Source organism: Neolamprologus multifasciatus, chromosome 19 (assembly GCF_963576455.1).
Source record: "Neolamprologus multifasciatus chromosome 19, fNeoMul1.2, whole genome shotgun sequence".
Lineage (NCBI taxonomy): Eukaryota > Metazoa > Chordata > Actinopteri > Cichliformes > Cichlidae > Neolamprologus > Neolamprologus multifasciatus.
The window spans coordinates 7,900,740-7,917,150 of record NC_140457.1 but is presented as its reverse complement, the minus strand read 5'-3'; the positions used below and the strand labels follow the sequence as shown (position 1 = coordinate 7,917,150).

General features: G+C 37.4%; 2 protein-coding genes across 8 annotated transcripts in view; one reads left to right on the top strand and one right to left on the bottom strand.

The window, feature by feature from the left end:
• LOC146495880 (uncharacterized) overlaps positions 1 to 16,411 on the top strand; it is a 188,366-nt gene that overhangs the window by 169,523 nt on the left and 2,432 nt on the right. The gene's annotated exons all lie outside the window — the stretch shown is intronic.
• Positions 61 to 13,790, bottom strand: LOC146495881 (uncharacterized). 7 transcript variants are annotated; one of them, XM_085143928.1, is made up of 12 exons: positions 13,443 to 13,789; positions 11,333 to 11,467; positions 10,471 to 11,172; positions 9,261 to 9,380; positions 7,669 to 7,788; positions 5,903 to 6,022; positions 5,674 to 5,793; positions 5,431 to 5,550; positions 4,326 to 4,451; positions 3,209 to 3,328; positions 1,553 to 1,653; positions 61 to 1,011 (listed from the first exon to the last, which is right to left on the bottom strand). In XM_085143928.1, exons 1-12 carry the CDS (start codon positions 13,711 to 13,713, stop codon positions 961 to 963), a joined length of 2,106 nt encoding a protein of 701 aa, XP_085000054.1. In that variant the 5' UTR covers positions 13,714 to 13,789; the 3' UTR covers positions 61 to 960. The 7 variants fall into 7 exon arrangements, with proteins under 7 accessions (XP_085000054.1, XP_085000057.1, XP_085000058.1 ...); XM_085143931.1 differs by having other exon boundaries at positions 10,597 to 11,172; positions 13,443 to 13,788; XM_085143932.1 differs by lacking the exon at positions 4,326 to 4,451 and having other exon boundaries at positions 13,443 to 13,790.

The following is a 16,411-nucleotide window of genomic DNA, read 5'->3' as shown; positions in this document are numbered from 1 at the left end:
ATCTGATAATAAAGTGAATGATAAATTTGTAAATAACACAATATAAGAAATTTTAAATCCTTTGTTTCAGAAAATTTATTTTTCATTTGCCACTAAATACCCTTTACAAAATCAATATACAGACAGTTAAGTACGAATATACATTATGTCATGCATTTGGTCGTCTATTTAAACAGCACATGTATGTAGAGTAAGTCAGGTTTGTAAAACTTTTCACGAAAACAGACTTTCATGGCCAAGTGTGCAAAGTACTGGAAGAACTGGTAATACTTAAACTCTTTGAACTACTTTCCATCTCCTTCAAACAAAATAGTAATTACTAATCACATTTGTGCAAGCAAAACAATAATTATAATCATAATAAAAAGGTTATCAAACAATCCAGTTATCAAAGGGAGGGGTATAATAAATCGTTGTGATGTAACATGCCATAAGCCTGTTGAATCAGCCTTCATTTTTGGTCTTTTTTAGAATGCTGCAATCTGACGGACAACTATAAAACTCTTGTTACATAAGAGATTAGCTTATATTTTTCTGCTATGGAGGCTTAGTGTTCTGCCAAGAGCTACACTGCACGGACATAGAAAAGCTCTCAAAGTAGCGTATGCACAATAGGAAAGCAATAGGCTGTCTACTCAATACACAACAATTATAGAAGCAGAGATGTTTAGTTGACTACATGTTGATAAATAAGTTGTCATCCATATTTCAATAGGAACCCAGGTATATGTAAACATGTACACCAGTTTTACCTGACTTTACAGCAAGAAGTAAAAACAGATTGGGCAGCAAATTAAAAAAAATAATCATATTTAATATGACAAAAATCAAAACCACGCCCAATTTCACTGAAATGTTAACATTCCACTTTACAGATGTTTACAGGTTGACTCCCATGGGTTGTGAAGCTGGATCTAATGCATGCCCTGCACTTGTCCTCTGATGGTATTGATGCTCTTACTATTGCTGGTGGCTTTCAATCTGATTCACTTTGTCTGAGAGTTCATCGAGTGAGACACAGAGTCAAAGAAAAAGCAAGTTTTGACTTAACCTTGAAGTGACTGAGTGGGCTCTTTTGCATGGAAACATAATCCGTTTACATAAGAAGACAAAGTTGATCCTGTTTTTATGAATTAACAACAAATCTTGTTCGAGATTTGAATACTCATGGGAGCAACATTAGCCTCCAACACTGGGAGATCCTTGTGTCTTGTGTCTTTGAGTAGAACTTTTGAGTAGAACTGATGGTACTGTTTTTTATCATTTCTAGAAGAACATCAAGATATGGTACTAATCACCAGTTAGTGGAACAAGGATATGGGACAGGTGTGTGAAATATATAAATGCTTTTTTAAAATGTATTCATTTGTGTTACTGAAACAATGAAATTTTGATTTAAAATGAAGTATTTCTATAAAAAAAATATATCAGGATATTTAATGCCCCTGCCCAGTTTTTTCAGTTGCTAAGATAGTTTGGCTTGAGCTGAGACACAAAGTAAAAACAGATATTTCTTTCATGCAGTTATCACATTTTTAAGAAAAAGGATATGCTTTCTGCTCAGCTCCTGAATGGTTGACTGTACTTTTTTCTGGAACACAATCTGAGCTTCACACATGCAGGCATCCTCGGTTATTTCACTTCTCATTTCCTCTGAAAGAGTAAAATAAAATTATTGAGACAGTCAAATGATATCACAGGTGTTTTTTTTTCATGTCTTCTCAGCTCTCCACTTGTTTAAGGATCAACAGCAGCAACCAACATGTTTTAAGCCTTTCAAAGAATCAGTGCTCAAAGAGTAAACGGTTTTAAAGATTAATAAATCTTATGAATCTTAGATGTTATTTTTAATAAAAAGAGTTGGTGGTTATTGATAAGATGATATGCATCAGAAGAACCAACATGATTTGTCCTTTGTGAGGGAGATCAGATCATAAACATGGATTTCATGACATATAATCAATGCTTAAAGAAATACTATTCACATGTACAACATATATGTACTACAAATAGCAATGAAAAAAACAAAAAACAAGAAACAGTAATAACAGGTAATAACTCCAGGCAAAGATTTTTCTTTAGTTGGGCCAGAGTTCTCCATCACAAAATTTCCACTCCAGTTCCAGCATCTCATGTCATAATCTTTGCTGGACCAGCACATGTAGTGCTTGCCACTGATCTTCGTTAACAGTCAGCTGTAGACTTTTCCACAAAATGAAGGATGCAAAATGAAAAACACAAAACATTAATACATAGATATCATTGCAAAAAAAAGTAAACTTAAATGGGAAGATTCAGTATTATAGGCTTGACCATGTTCCCATGCAGATACAATGGAATTTATTATAGACTGTATATAAAGGATGGCATGACATGTGCTGTTACCCATGGGTTTTGGCTGCTGATGTTTGATTGTTTGTTTGCTTAGGGGGTTGAGTTTTTTGTTTTTTGACAAATAAAGATGGAGGGCTGAGTTATTGGCTAATGCCATTAAGCTTGGTTAGTAGTCTACATCCATAAACTGTACAGGTCTGTACATTTCAGATTTTTCTTTATTCGTTTGGTCTGCATCACAAAGTAAGTTATATCCTTTGTAGGTTAATTCAATTAAAATGTTCCAAAAGGCACCAACAGAACAAATACAGTCAACATGTTCAGTTCTATGACTCCAATTTGCCAGAGGTAAGCCTATCAAACACCACTAGGCTACCGCTATGACCAACAAACATGAACAGCATCAATGACCAGAATTAACTGTTGGTCAGATGGAAGCAAGGATGTCTATGTTGCCACTGCATTAGCTAAATTATCCATAAGGCATATAACAAATATCATTCATGGCAATGCTTATGTTAAATAGCAATGTCCACTCTACCCTCAGGTAAAGTGGGTGCTCAGATAGATGTGGTAGAACCTGTGGGATTTCCAATCACTCAGACACCAGGGATCACATAATAGGTATAAATGTTTGAGCTCATCCAGATTTTTACATACAAATTCCATTTAGGAAAATAGTGAAGCCTATAGACACTGTCAGAGAATATGACTGTAAATACAAATATAATACTGGCATCTCACCTTTGAGGGCTTACCGAAACAATGTGCCACATCTCTTAGTAAAACAATATTGCATATCCACCATATCAGTTGCACATTACAGAAAACCTAGGCTTGAAGATTTATGTTGACAAAAATGTAAAATTCTTACGGGAACATGTTTTCTGGTCTGTATTCAACACATATCCTTCTCGACACTTGCATGTGTAAGAAACACCGTTGTTGATACAAATATGCTGGCAGTCATGTCCCTGAGCGCAAGCATCTGAACCTGCAACAATATTAATTGACTTGGTTATTCTGTCAACCGCAGCTTTGTTCTCATTCTCATAATACGAGGCATGGCTTAAAAAGTTATCCACTCCCACTCAGTTGGAGAGAAATCCATTTAAATTTGGCTGACCTCCCCTGAAGATTATCTTCTTATGCACCTCTTGTCAAATGCCACTGTTAAGTTTCGGTCACTCCCGTTCTGACGACATGCCAGATTGAATTTGCACTTTCAAAACGAACCTCAAGTATGCACAGAGAGCAAACATCCAATTCTTTGTTAAACTGACCAGACTTTCATTTTGGGAATCATTACTGTTGATAAGAGCTGGCACCTCTAAAACCCATCTCTTATTAACAACAGCGGAGGGTCTGCAGTTTCTAAACCTACAGGCTTCAGGTTAATAGTACAACCATAAGGACTTTTGTTATTTTTCTGGCATTCACAGGGACATTCACAATGCCTGCCATTGTGCCAGCATGTACCCATGCACATTGGATTAAGAAGAAGGAGCCAATTCTTGCTCACCAAACAATTCTGCCAAATTAGTTCTCTGCAAATTTGTCCACTTCCTTACAATGTTATTCGAGTTAAAGCATCTCATGCTGCTTCTAGGTGTGTTTTACAGGCACCATCCAACCAAGAGGTGATACTAGTGAAGGCCCTTACAGCCTCTTGGTTGGCTTGAAACCTAACATATGTCACAGATGGGCTGGAGGCAGACCTGAGGTGCACAATAAGATTACCTTAAAGCAGAAACTGTACAAATGTACATTCTTATGAGCTTTTTATGAGAGGTGTCACAGAACTTTTTGATGACACATTAACATTAGGTCCCTCTGAATCATTTTTCTAGCATTATATATCATGTATAATGCTTTTGTTTTGTACCTTTCTTTCCAAGCTCCTTAGACTATAATACATTTGCTCCACAATTTCTTGAATCTTTATGGCATAACAAAATATTCTAAGAAATTTAAAAACAAATCTTTCTTACGTGAGCAAGTTTTCTGATCCACGTTCAGCACATATCCAACTCGACATTTGCAGATGTATGAATTCCCACTATTAACACATATGTGCTGGCAGTCATGTCCCTGGGCGCACGCATCTGAACTGGAACCTGAAAAGAAACACTCACCGCCTCAGCACCTCATGATAAAACAAATAATCAGTTGTCTGTATAAAGAATACTTGGTTAGGCCTCAATCACAAAGGCCTAGTTACCAGTCAGTAGCCCACTGCCAACCACCAGTTACTATGGAAAAATGTGTGTTATCCGGCCAATTGGCGAATATTTCCTGACTGTTGCCAGATGAAATAAGAAAAAAAGATTGTGCTGCACCAAAAACCTCGTTGTGATTCTGCCATGGTTGCCCACAGTCTGTATGAAAGATTTTGACCTGTCTGCAAACACTCCCTGTTTACTCTCCAAATTGCAGTGAAATTAGAAAATGTTAAAATTTTACTTTATTTCAAGTTTGCATCAAATCACACAACTCTATCTCTTGGTAAGCAGTTTAAGGTTATTTGCAGACAAGTCAATTCAATTCAATTTTATTTATACAGCATCAAATCACAACAGGAGTCACCTCAAGTCTACTGGTGGTCATGGCAACTTGTAAGCAACTAGGGCAATCACTAAGAGGTTTTTGGTACAGCACCATATAATAATAATAATAATAATAATAATAATAACTCTTTGCAGCCTATTTAATACTAGAGACTACCAGCAACCTTCAGAAACCCCTCACCAACTCCTCACACGATACAGTTATCTCTAGCGAGTGGCATGTAGCAATCAGTTTCACAGTGACTGACAATCACTTGCAACTGATCAGGAATACACATTTTTTCACTTCTAACTGATGGTGTTCAGTCAGGGAAGCGCAGAGAGCTGTGTAACTCAAATCTCTTAAATCTTTCACTGAAAGAATAGAAATAATTTCAGATCAGAACAATAGACCATGTTTACAAGGGATGAGTTTTGCTACACTAAAGATGAAAAACTACACTCTGGTGAAGTACAGGAGTTTTGTGGGCATGCTTTGAAATGCTGGATCACACCACAGATGCCAAACAGACATACTGAAAAGTCTTACGTGAGCATGTTTTCTGGTCTGCATTCAAAACATATCCCACGTGACATTCACAGAGATACGAATAGTCACTATGGACACAAATGTGCTGGCAATCATGTCCTTTTGCACATAAATCCAACCCTGTAAAGAAACAGCTCCACATCTGACTGACTTATACTGACGACACGATCCAATCCACTTTTATTGTTAAAAACTCTCCTTTAGTTTATGAAAAACAAACATATTGAGATTTAAGTTTCTTACGTGAGCATGTTTTCTGGTCTGGATTCAATATGTATCCCATTTTACATTTGCACATGTATGAATCACCAGTGCTGAAACAAATGTGCTGGCAGTCATGTCCCTGGGGACATGTATCTGAACCTGGAAGAAAAAAACTTTAACATCTACCTGGTTCAGTCACAGAGTTCAACAAAGCAGACTCTGAAGCAAAACCAAGACACATCTGAATTGTAAGGATCCAGGTTCTCACGTGAGCATGTTTTCTTATCTGGATTCAATACATATCCCACTCGACATTTGCAGATGTATGAGTCATCACTGTTAACACAAGTGTGCTGGCAATCATGACCGTGGGCACATGGATCAGAACCTGAAAAGAGACCACACGTGATGTGATGTTTTATATAATCAGAGCTAAGCTTTGGCCTTTTGGTGACTGGCAATTTTGCCTTTTAGAGTTAATGTTAAAAGACCAAAACAGAATAGTTTTTTAATTATTATAGCTCAGTAAACAATACATGAGAATATTAGCTTTATGCAGTCCTTGCCAAAGTGAGTTAAAAATATTTTACCCTTTGGTCTGTCAGTTCCTGTCTACCAAACTTGCTGCCATTAAAAATAATAACAACAAACAACCTCATCCTTGTTCTGGGAGCATGAAAAACTAAAATTTCTTACATTTTATGTCCTTTTAAAGACATACACAAGATGTTTTGTTTTATAGCATACAGCATATATATCAAAAGGTGCTGTTAACCCAGGCAATGATAGTCTTGTAACCTAGCAAAGCAGCACAAAACAAGGGGAAAAAATGAATACAAAGTGAAAAAAAATCCACAAAGTTGCCAAATGAATATTACTATTGAACATGGACATGATCAGCAGTTAAACGTCGTTTGTGTATGTATTATAATAATAACCTGCCTTTGTTTGGTGTCTGTGGGTTTCTATAAAGCTTTAGAAAAGCACGCTGATCACAAAGGCCCATTATATAAAATTTATTCTTATGTAAACATGCTTTGTTGATCTGAATTTAACATATATTCCTCATGACATGTGCAGAGGTATGGATCATTATCACTGGCACAAATATGTTTGCACTCATGATTCTGGTCACATATCACAAATCTGAAAAGAGTCACGTGTACAGTTGCTTGTATCTTTAGCCTCTGAACGTTATTATGGGTCAGTATTTTATAAATAAATGTTAAATTAAGCTGGCACTCCCAGCTTAATTTCCTCATCTGGCCTTCCCTACATAAACTGAGCGATGTGCATATGGAGGATTGCGATTAAATTCATGCGCTTACATCTTCTCGTAACTTTGGGGGGGGGGGGGGGGGGGCAAGATCTCTGTCTAAATAAATAAATAAATCTGGGTAAATTCCCAGATGATTAAACATGCAACTGTTTTGCTGCTAATACCTGAAATTACTAAAGAAAATCAAACAGCATATTTATGCAAGATAATTCATAATTTTATTGGGGGGGTTATATTGGTTGGGTCTGATTATTGGGGGGGGGGGGGGGTCATAACCCACCTAACCCCCCTGGAAATTTCACCCCTGGCATGCATCTGCATGTTTTCTGGTCTGCATTCAACATTAACCCATCTTGATACATACCAAGGTAAGGATCTCTATTTGTGAAACGAATGTCTCTAGACAGCAGCAGTTCCTGAACCTGTTGTGGCGCTTATTACAGGCACTGTCATGTGCTCGATGCCTTAGCTTGAAGTCTCCCTTAAACTGTTTGACCACAGATCTCAATCAAATGAGAGGAAACATCAGTTCTTATGTGTGCTTCTTCTTAGTACTGGTTTCTAATATTCACCTGACAGGCCAAAGTCTGAAGGTCGGGATAGATTTTACTTACTTCCAGACCAATGTGTCAAAAGGTTAAGGTGAGTTCTTTTAATGTCCAAACCCAAAAATCAAACTCAGCACAATTAACAACATTATTAACAAATATGAATTCTCAAAAGCAAATCAAATGATAAAAAAATCATATACTTACGTGAGCATGTTTTCTGGTCCGCATTCAGTACATATCCAACTCGACACTTGCAGGTGTACGAGTCATCACTGTTGATACAAATGTGTTGGCAGTCATTTCCCCGGGCACATGGATCTGAACCTGGAAAGAAACACGCATTCACGTTTGAGTGAAAGAGTTTTCAGCTTACAAATAACAGTTAAGAAGGCTTTTCTGCACCCATTAGAGTTTGTGCCGCTCATTAATGCAGGCTTTCACCATGCCCTGCTTATTTAATTTGTGCTGAATAGTGTTTGTCCTAATCTATTTAGAGCAACCCAAAACATTAGTAACAAGAGTTGGTATGCTGTGTGTGTGTCTTCAGAACAAAGTGTCCAAACCAGCTAATGTTCAAAAGGAGTTTCACAACATGTGACATTTTGAAATAAGTTTTCCTTTCTTATCCAGATTACAGTTTAAAAATATAAGGTTTAGTTGTGTCTACTACTGTGGTAGATGGGACGCATACAGCCAAAATCCAAATTTCATATGGTTAAAAAAAATTATTTCATACATCTATCCATTTTGCTTGCTACTTATCCGCCTTAGTGTAGATGGGTGGGCTTTAACCTGGGAAGTATACCTGGGACGGATCAGCTTTAATGAACCATCCATTTACAAAACAGATGAACAGCTCGAGATGTTTTCAAAAAGTATTTGCAATTTTCCACAATCATGCTCAATTAATGCAATAAATCATATAAATCCATCTACTTTGTCAGTAACAGGGCTCTAAAACCGACCTCTTGACTTGGATAAAATTAACAGTTCCTTAAAATGATCCATTCTTAATGACTGTTAGCACAACACAAATGCTTCCTGCACTTCCTTCTCTGCAATTTTCAGTATTAATATCATTCAATATAAAAGAAATCAAATCTGAAATAAAGTTTCAACCTACCCCCCTTAGAATCATCTTATTTTATAGGAACTTTTTTCCAAATTCCTTGTAATGTGAGCACCCAGATGGGCCTGGATCAAAGAGAGTCTCCGGATCAGTGGATGATCCAAGTATGAGCCAGCACAATAGTCATGGATGTTCCTCTCTCAAGTTTAGTAAATATGAGTTTATATATACTCCCAATGCCTCTGTTCATGCACAGGAAGAATATGAAAGTGAGGCAGATAAAGTATATATATATATAAGTATATACTTAAAGTATATAAGGTATAATTCACATTGTCACTGCAGATGGCTTTTGTTTGGTATGTTCTTCAAATATCCTCATATTTGAGGCAGTTGGATTTATTGTGACTATATTTAAAGGCTATACAAAGAAACTACAGCTAGACAATGAGCCAGGTAAATATAGAAAAATAGGAACGAATATAGGTAAAAAATTATATCTTTCATATACTGTAACGTGGTTTGACCAGTTAGTTACCCATACCACATGGTTATAATGCCCTTGAAAGTTTACAAAAAATGCCTTTTTTTAAATCTTTCCCCAGTGGATTATAAGAAAACAGATCAAACATCCAGGACACCAATGCATGTTTCTGTTGGGGGATGGTAAAAAAAGAAAAAAGGTTAAACAATGGATATAAATGTGAAGAAAAACAAAGACTCTTACGTGAGCATGTTTTCTTGTCCAGGTTAAGGATGTAGCCCGGGCGACACTTACAGTTGTAAGAGTCGCCGCTGTTGACACAAATATGCTGGCAGTTGTGTCCCTGAGCACATGGCTCCAAACCTGAAAAGAAACACTCCAGTGTCTGATTGGCTTAGGTCTAGTGATTCATTGAAATCAATTATTTTGTGTTGTGCATCTATGTTAGTACGCTGCAAGTATGCTTCTAGCAATCCACATCATGCAAATTAGATTAATCTCTGTGCTTCAGCTACAGTGATGTTATAGCAAAGAGTTATTTGTGAAGAAAGAGGTGTTTTTAAATTTAAGTTTCCAGAACTTAAGAAAAAGACAATTCCATGCAGTACAAGTCAAACAGATAAAATCCAAACACAAATCCTATTGGAGGTTACATCACTGCCATGAATGGATAAGTTGCAGCGAAACACAGAGATCTGTTGAAGTCAATCTTCATGTTCAAGTTATTCTTTAGGACCAAACGTTGTGCTTTGCAAGGCTTTTAACATGCTTTTAATATGCAAAGTTTGACATAATGTATAATGGTGCATGGCTAGCATAAGAAACAGACTTTGTTAGTTTGTGTGGAACCACAATTTGGAAGGAGAAACTAAGCCTGGTGTTTTTATATCAACTGTTTTTTTAACTGAAAAATCTTGAAATTTCCACTTAAAATGATTTTACTCAAATAAAATAATTATTTTACTTTTTATGATACATGGCTATTCATTTCATGTGAGAGACTGCGAAGGCCATAATTGGAGAGCACCTGAGCAGGCCTGCAGGTAACTAAGCAAGGCACATGTCATGAGGCGCAAACTGCAATGCGGCACGTGAAGCGGAGCACGCTCTCTGTGAAAATAAAGACAGCATCATATCAGGTTTCAACCATTTTAAGGTATCAAAATACTTCGAGTTTCCTCCAAGTCAGCAGATCAACCAGTGACAGGAGGTTGGTCTTCTCTTTTAAGTTGGTTAGTATAACTTGTGCATGTTTAATTCCGGCAACATCAACACCATTCTTACTTTCTCTCCATCCGAATGGCTATAGTTAATGATCCCCTTTTTGGAGGTAAATCACTAGTTACCTTGTCCTTGTTCTAAAGAAGAGGACTGTAACTTTAGAATGGAGATTCCCTCTATGGTGCTGCCCATACAATCACAGCTGAATAAAAGAAGGATGGCTCTGACGTACCGTTGTTTCCTTTATCATCATGCTCATTTATTCTGTTACCCTCCTTCCTGCTATCTAGGCTGTAATCATCACTTCCAGGATCTACACGTTTATCCTCACTCCCATCATCATCATCTTCTTCCTTACCACACAAAGTTTCCCTAAATTTTGAAGTGAGCTTCTCTATGACACCATAAGTCTCCACATAGAAGACATGGTCATCATAAGGTTGGCTGGCCATAAGTCGGAGAGACGCCACATCAGCTCTGTCTACTCCCACAGCGTAGATCTTGATTCCTGCTGCTCGTGCTGATGCTGACACTTCCTCCACCTTGTCCTGGGGCCTCCCATCTGTCACTATGATGGCCACCTTGGCGATGCTTGCGGAGCCAGCTCGGGCTCCTGCCTCTATGGTGAAAGCTTTGTCCATGGCCGTCTTAATGGCCATCCCTGTCATGGTGCCTGAGGCAAGGGGCTCAACACGGGCCAGTGCCTGCTTCACATGAGACTTTTCAGAATATGTGTTCAGCAGAAACTCGATTTGCACGGTGCTGGCATAATTGACGAGGCCTACTCGAGTGGCATCAGAGGCAATGGCCAAACTGTCCACCATGTCCACCAGGAACTCCTTGGCTTTTTCAAACTCAGCAGGACGTACACTGCGGGAGCTGTCAATGATGAAAACCAGATCTATTGGTCGATTTCTGCAGTTGGTTCTTGTTGCTTTAAGAAAAAAAGATGTGTTTTTTGTGGTTTTTAATGAAAATCAGTTTATCTTAAGACAAGCACTGCAACAGTTACTGCAAAAAGAGAAGTCACAAATCAAAACTCATATTCCAGAAATTAAAGAGAAAACAGATTTATTAATGTTTCAGTTTAGTACCTGCATTAGTTCTGATGGATCCTCTGGAGTCTCCAGCAGGCTTCCAGGATCCAAGCGGTGCAGCTTTGTCTTGCAGCGGTGAAAGCAGCTTTGGACTTTTTTGTAGTGGCTGAGATGTGGAATACGTGCCAGCATCTTTGCCAAGCAACAAAGAAAAGTTAAGAGGGAAAAGAATTAAAGCTCTGGCTGCTTTAATTTAGTGCAAAAAGAAAAGAAAAGAAAGCAACGAAACACCAGTCATGCTAAAAATAATTTTCGATGACCTTTTTCTATAAATGATTCTAGAAACGTACAATTTAAGTAGGTAATGAATCTGAGCAAGTCTGAGCGGTTAACCAGTAACTGAAGGGATAAGCAGAATTATAAATTAGTAGAATAGATAAGTGATGATTAATTCGTTAAAACAACTCAGTAAATATATGCCAAAGAGATTAAACCGTTAGCTAATAGTATGTATTAAAAATAAGCGAGTGACTAAACATGCTGGAGCTAACTGAAAGTGCAGCTAACTGAAACTACGACTGAAGCTAAATTGTGAGTAGAAAAAAAAGGTATGGCGGGGAAGGTAGACAGTTACAAACTAGTTACAAACGAGTTAAACAGTAGATTACTATTTAATAGAAGAAAGGCGTGTTAACCAGAGATGGGCAACGCGTTACTGTTACAAGTAACGCGTTACAAGTAGTAACGCGTTACCGTAATCTGATTACTTTTTTCAAGTAACAAGTAAGGGATTACTACTGCAAAAACGGTAATTAGATTACCGTTACCTTCCTGTAGGAACGCTGCGTTACTGCGTTACTAAAACCGTGATTTTTTGCGAGAATGTCTCATGACAGTGACGTAAATGAGTGCGACTTCTGACAACAGCTGTGTGCAGATCAACAATGGATAATATATCAAGTGCGGAGAGAGTGTGAGTGTGCAGCGTTTAAAGCGTGGAAGTACTGACCTTACTTTAAGTTTGATTCCATAAAAAGTGACAAAAACATTAGTGTCCGCTGTGCGTGGGAAGAAAACTTATTTTTACACCGAAAAAAAACGTAAACAAGCTCCGAGTGCACAACGACTTAATGGGAAACTCACAGAGAAACTCACAGATTCTTCCACTGACCGCTGTGGCACACCTGCACCAGGGTAAACCTCCGCCTACCCTGCTCCTGCTTTACAGGTGAAAATAGAGCAACAGGACCACTAGTCTTTGACTTTATTTATTTTCTGCTGTGTTTTACTTGCATCTATTTGAAAGAGTGAGTGTAAACACAAAAAAATATTTTATTTTATGTGCTGGAATGTGCAGAAAATAGGTTTAAATGTTAAACAAATTTCTTCCAGTCAGAGAATGCTGCATATAATTTAATTTTTGCTTGATGCATAAAGTTAAAAGATTAAAAGTAATAAAACAAGTTTAAAAAAAAGACTTTTCCATTTGATTACATTTTGTATGATGGATTATGCAGAAAAAGTAGAATTGGGCTGACAGATCTATCGCTTTATCACCTATTCAGGTTGTAAATCGTGTTTTTACAAAGTAACTAAGTAATTCATTACTTTTGAAAATAAGTAATCAGTAAAGTAACGGGATTACTTTTTTTGGGAAGTAATCGGTAATTAGTTACTGATTACTTTTTTCAAGTAACTTGACCAACACTGGTGTTAACCGATACACTGTTAAACTGTACAGAAAAAAGTTGTTAAACATAAAAGATAAACAAAACAAAGTCGTTTCTTGAACGTAAAATTATTTATTATTATCAAAATATAATGGATAAGCAAAGAAACTGTTAGTTTGTCTAGATAATTAGACAAACAACAGATTGTTAGTAGTAACAAAAAGATTGCTTGCTTTAAAAACGTTTTTTGGACATATATTTTAAGCACTATTTAAATTCACTTTAGTTTCAAAAGTCACCTACATAAAAAGTAGAATAAAGAAACCATTAAGTTTCAAAAAGTAATCAGTTACAACTAAGTTAATAAATTATCTACTGTTATTGTGAATTTATATTATAAAGAAATATATAAAAAGTGAGAGCAAAGGACCATTGCACACTGCGTCCACGGCAGGTGGATGGATATCACGTCCTTCCTGTCAGGTAGTTGTTGGTACCTGCTCGCGCCTTCCGCTGCTCCTGGACTCCTCGGACGGTAAAATCATCCGCCTGGAGCTGGTGAAATTTTTCGTCATTTAGTGCTTCGTCGGAGGTTTGGTCAGTAGATCTGTTATCGTCGAGGCGCCCATAGAACTTCGTGGGGACCTGCGGGGACACTCGTGGAATTGGGGGCGTAATGTGCGACCGGGGCTGTGAGAAAGTGCCTAAAGATCCCGGTGCCAGGACAACGCCGATAACGCAGACCAGTCCCCACATTAATGAAGCCATGTCTGTTTCCTGCGGTCTTCTTCAGGGTGCCCTCTGGGTGTCCGCTGCTACAGCTGGATGTAACCTCTTTATATGATCTGCTCCGCGGCCCATAGGGCGTGGGGAACCGGAGGCCCAATCCATATAGGAGGGCGGTTTCAAAGCAAAAGCTGCTCTTAGTTTCCTGTAACAGTGCAGTGGGACATAACGTGAGAAAAGAAAATAATCCTACTAATTAATTAATTACATATAAATGTGGAAAATATATGAAAATGCATAGAATATTTTAAATATTATTTTGAAAAATACCAAAGAAGAAAATAAAAAATACAGATTAGGCGTTTGTATAATGTATAATATCATTCTTACTTCTTTTGACTTAAGGAATTTGATTTGAGTTTGATAGCTTAATCCTCACATCTTTCACCGAGTTGATCAGGTGCCATGGTCCTGACTTTCAATACTGAATGTCACAGAAACAGTTTTTGCAGCATCATTGAAACAGCGCTCTAGCTATAGTGAATGATAGCATTTCTAGTGATTGATTTCATTAAAGTAAAAAGGATTGTACTATTAGGCATATAATTCACAATGAAGGTTGTTATATGAAACACGCTGCCCTCTCATGGGTTGCTGTGAAAACTGCACCACATGTTTGGATCAGTAATGTAGTCTTTCATTTAAAAAAAACTTGAAACCTAGTCTTAATACCTTTGGATTACTTAGAATTTGAACTCTGCATATGTTTTTTCCTCTTCTCAAAATATCTTGGATGCAAATCAAATGCATTTTGCATCTCCAGCATTTACAGACACAAAAGCAAATTAGTTCCACAGAAAAATAACTGTTTGCACCAGGTGACATTTTAAAAGAAAAAAAAGTGTCCTGCCAATCCTCCAGAATAGCTTTAATGAGCCTTGGCACAGATTTTCTGAATCTCTGAGAATCTAATGGAGGAATGAAAACCATACTTCTGAGCAATAGTCCGCTGTTTAGTGCTTTTGTGATGGTGATGGTGGAAAGAAATGTCTAACACATCAATCTGCATTGTCATCCTGAAGAAACCAATCCCATAACAGTGATCACTCAGATATACTGTGTCCTCCTTTGCATAAACCTTTTTGATTGGAGAACAGGTGAACGCAAACCATGCAAACAAAAGATCTCTCACAGGGAAACAACAACAACCCCTCACTGTGCAAAGTAACAGGTTAGGGTTTTCCTTTAAATCGTCATGCACCAGCTTAGTCATACATATAGATCCCACATAGATATTTAAAGTAAATAAAAAAAATAATACAATGTAAGTGTTACAATCATAATATTGCACTGTTTCATGGACAGGATGTGCTTCAGAAGTCATAAACCAGGTTAGACATTGGTACTGCATTAACCAGATGCTGTCAAATATCTCGATACTTGCAAACATAGATGCATACAGATGCTGACTCATTGTGACTAGAACTGGGTATCGTCACTGATTTCTGTAATTGATTTGATTCCAATTCAGAAGGCCCAAATTTAATCCGATCCCTGATTCAATTCGATTGTAATTTTGCCTCAGACAGTCAGCAATATTATTATTATGATCATTTCTCAGTACTGACACTTGTTAGACTTCATCAGAGATATAAACATCACAGCAGATTGTTTCAAAGTAACTGAAGATAAAACACAGAAAAACATGAAGGAGGTTTTCTTGGCCTGGCGTTTTGTAGCAGATAACCCCCTTAAAATATTCTGCAGGAGAACCAAATATAAGAAAACCATGAATCAACATATGAACATTACCTAATGCTGCTGCAGTGAAGCCGAGCAAAGTTACAGAGGTTTTATTATAGACACAGCTAAGGGTTTTGCAGATTGGCAGAATTTTAAAAAGTTTACATTTCTTCAGTATTGTACAGCAGAAATGAGGCTTTCTTTTTGGATTCCATTTTTGAAAAAAAAAAAAAACTAAACAAATGAGCGGATGACAGCACTGTAAACAACGGTAGACTGATGCATAATAAGCAAGCGAATAATCCAGAAAAAAGAGAGTGACCAGTGATCTAGTCTGTGAATGATTCAAATCACCTTGTTGCTTTGTGTTTGAAAAATTTTGCATCCAGTTTGAAAACCTCTGACCATGCAAATGATTTACGAGAGAAAACTCATAACAGCTACTGATCAGAAAACAAGAAAGAAGAGCTGATAGACAAATGGACATCTTGTGCCTGCATGGACCCACAATGTTTTTGATGGGGTTATATTTTATATTTTACATTTTCATGAGTGTATTTCACTCCACTTTTGGAGAAAATAGTCTCCTGCATGCCTACTATCATGGAGATATCATCATTGGAGGACTTTTCCCCATTCACTTAAAAACCAATAGGACTAACACTTCTGGATCTCTCTCCTGTAGTGAGTGAGTACTGCTTCAGTTCATCAGCTCATTAGTGTGAAATAAATGATTCGTGAATTTAATCTCTCTTCTGTCCATTTTTGCAGCTATGACATACAAATGTTCCTCCGCAGTCAAGTGATGATATACGCCATCAGAAAGATCAAGCTACCTAACATCACCATAGGATACGACATCTATGACACGGTGCTAACGCTAACGTGTTAACAAGCTAACCGCACTAATGCGTTGACGCCATGCAGCACCATGCATGGGGTGATCCACGTTAACTCGCTAACGGAGATTTGCTGTGTTAATGCAGTTATGGCGTTA

What these genes read in the sequence shown, in the direction of transcription:
- LOC146495881 (XM_085143928.1), bottom strand. Translation starts at nt 13,713, where the DNA reads ATGGCTTCATTAATGTGGGGACTGGTCTGCGTTATCGGCGTTGTCCTG. An exon ending in TGATGATAAAGGAAACAACG is followed by an intron (nt 9,381 to 10,470) that starts GTACGTCAGAGC and finishes GTTTCTTTTCAG; the next exon opens with GTTTGGAGCCATGTGCTCAG. An exon ending in AGACCAGAAAACATGCTCAC is followed by an intron (nt 5,551 to 5,673) that starts GTAAGAAACTTA and finishes GTTTCTTTACAG; the next exon opens with GGTTGGATTTATGTGCAAAA.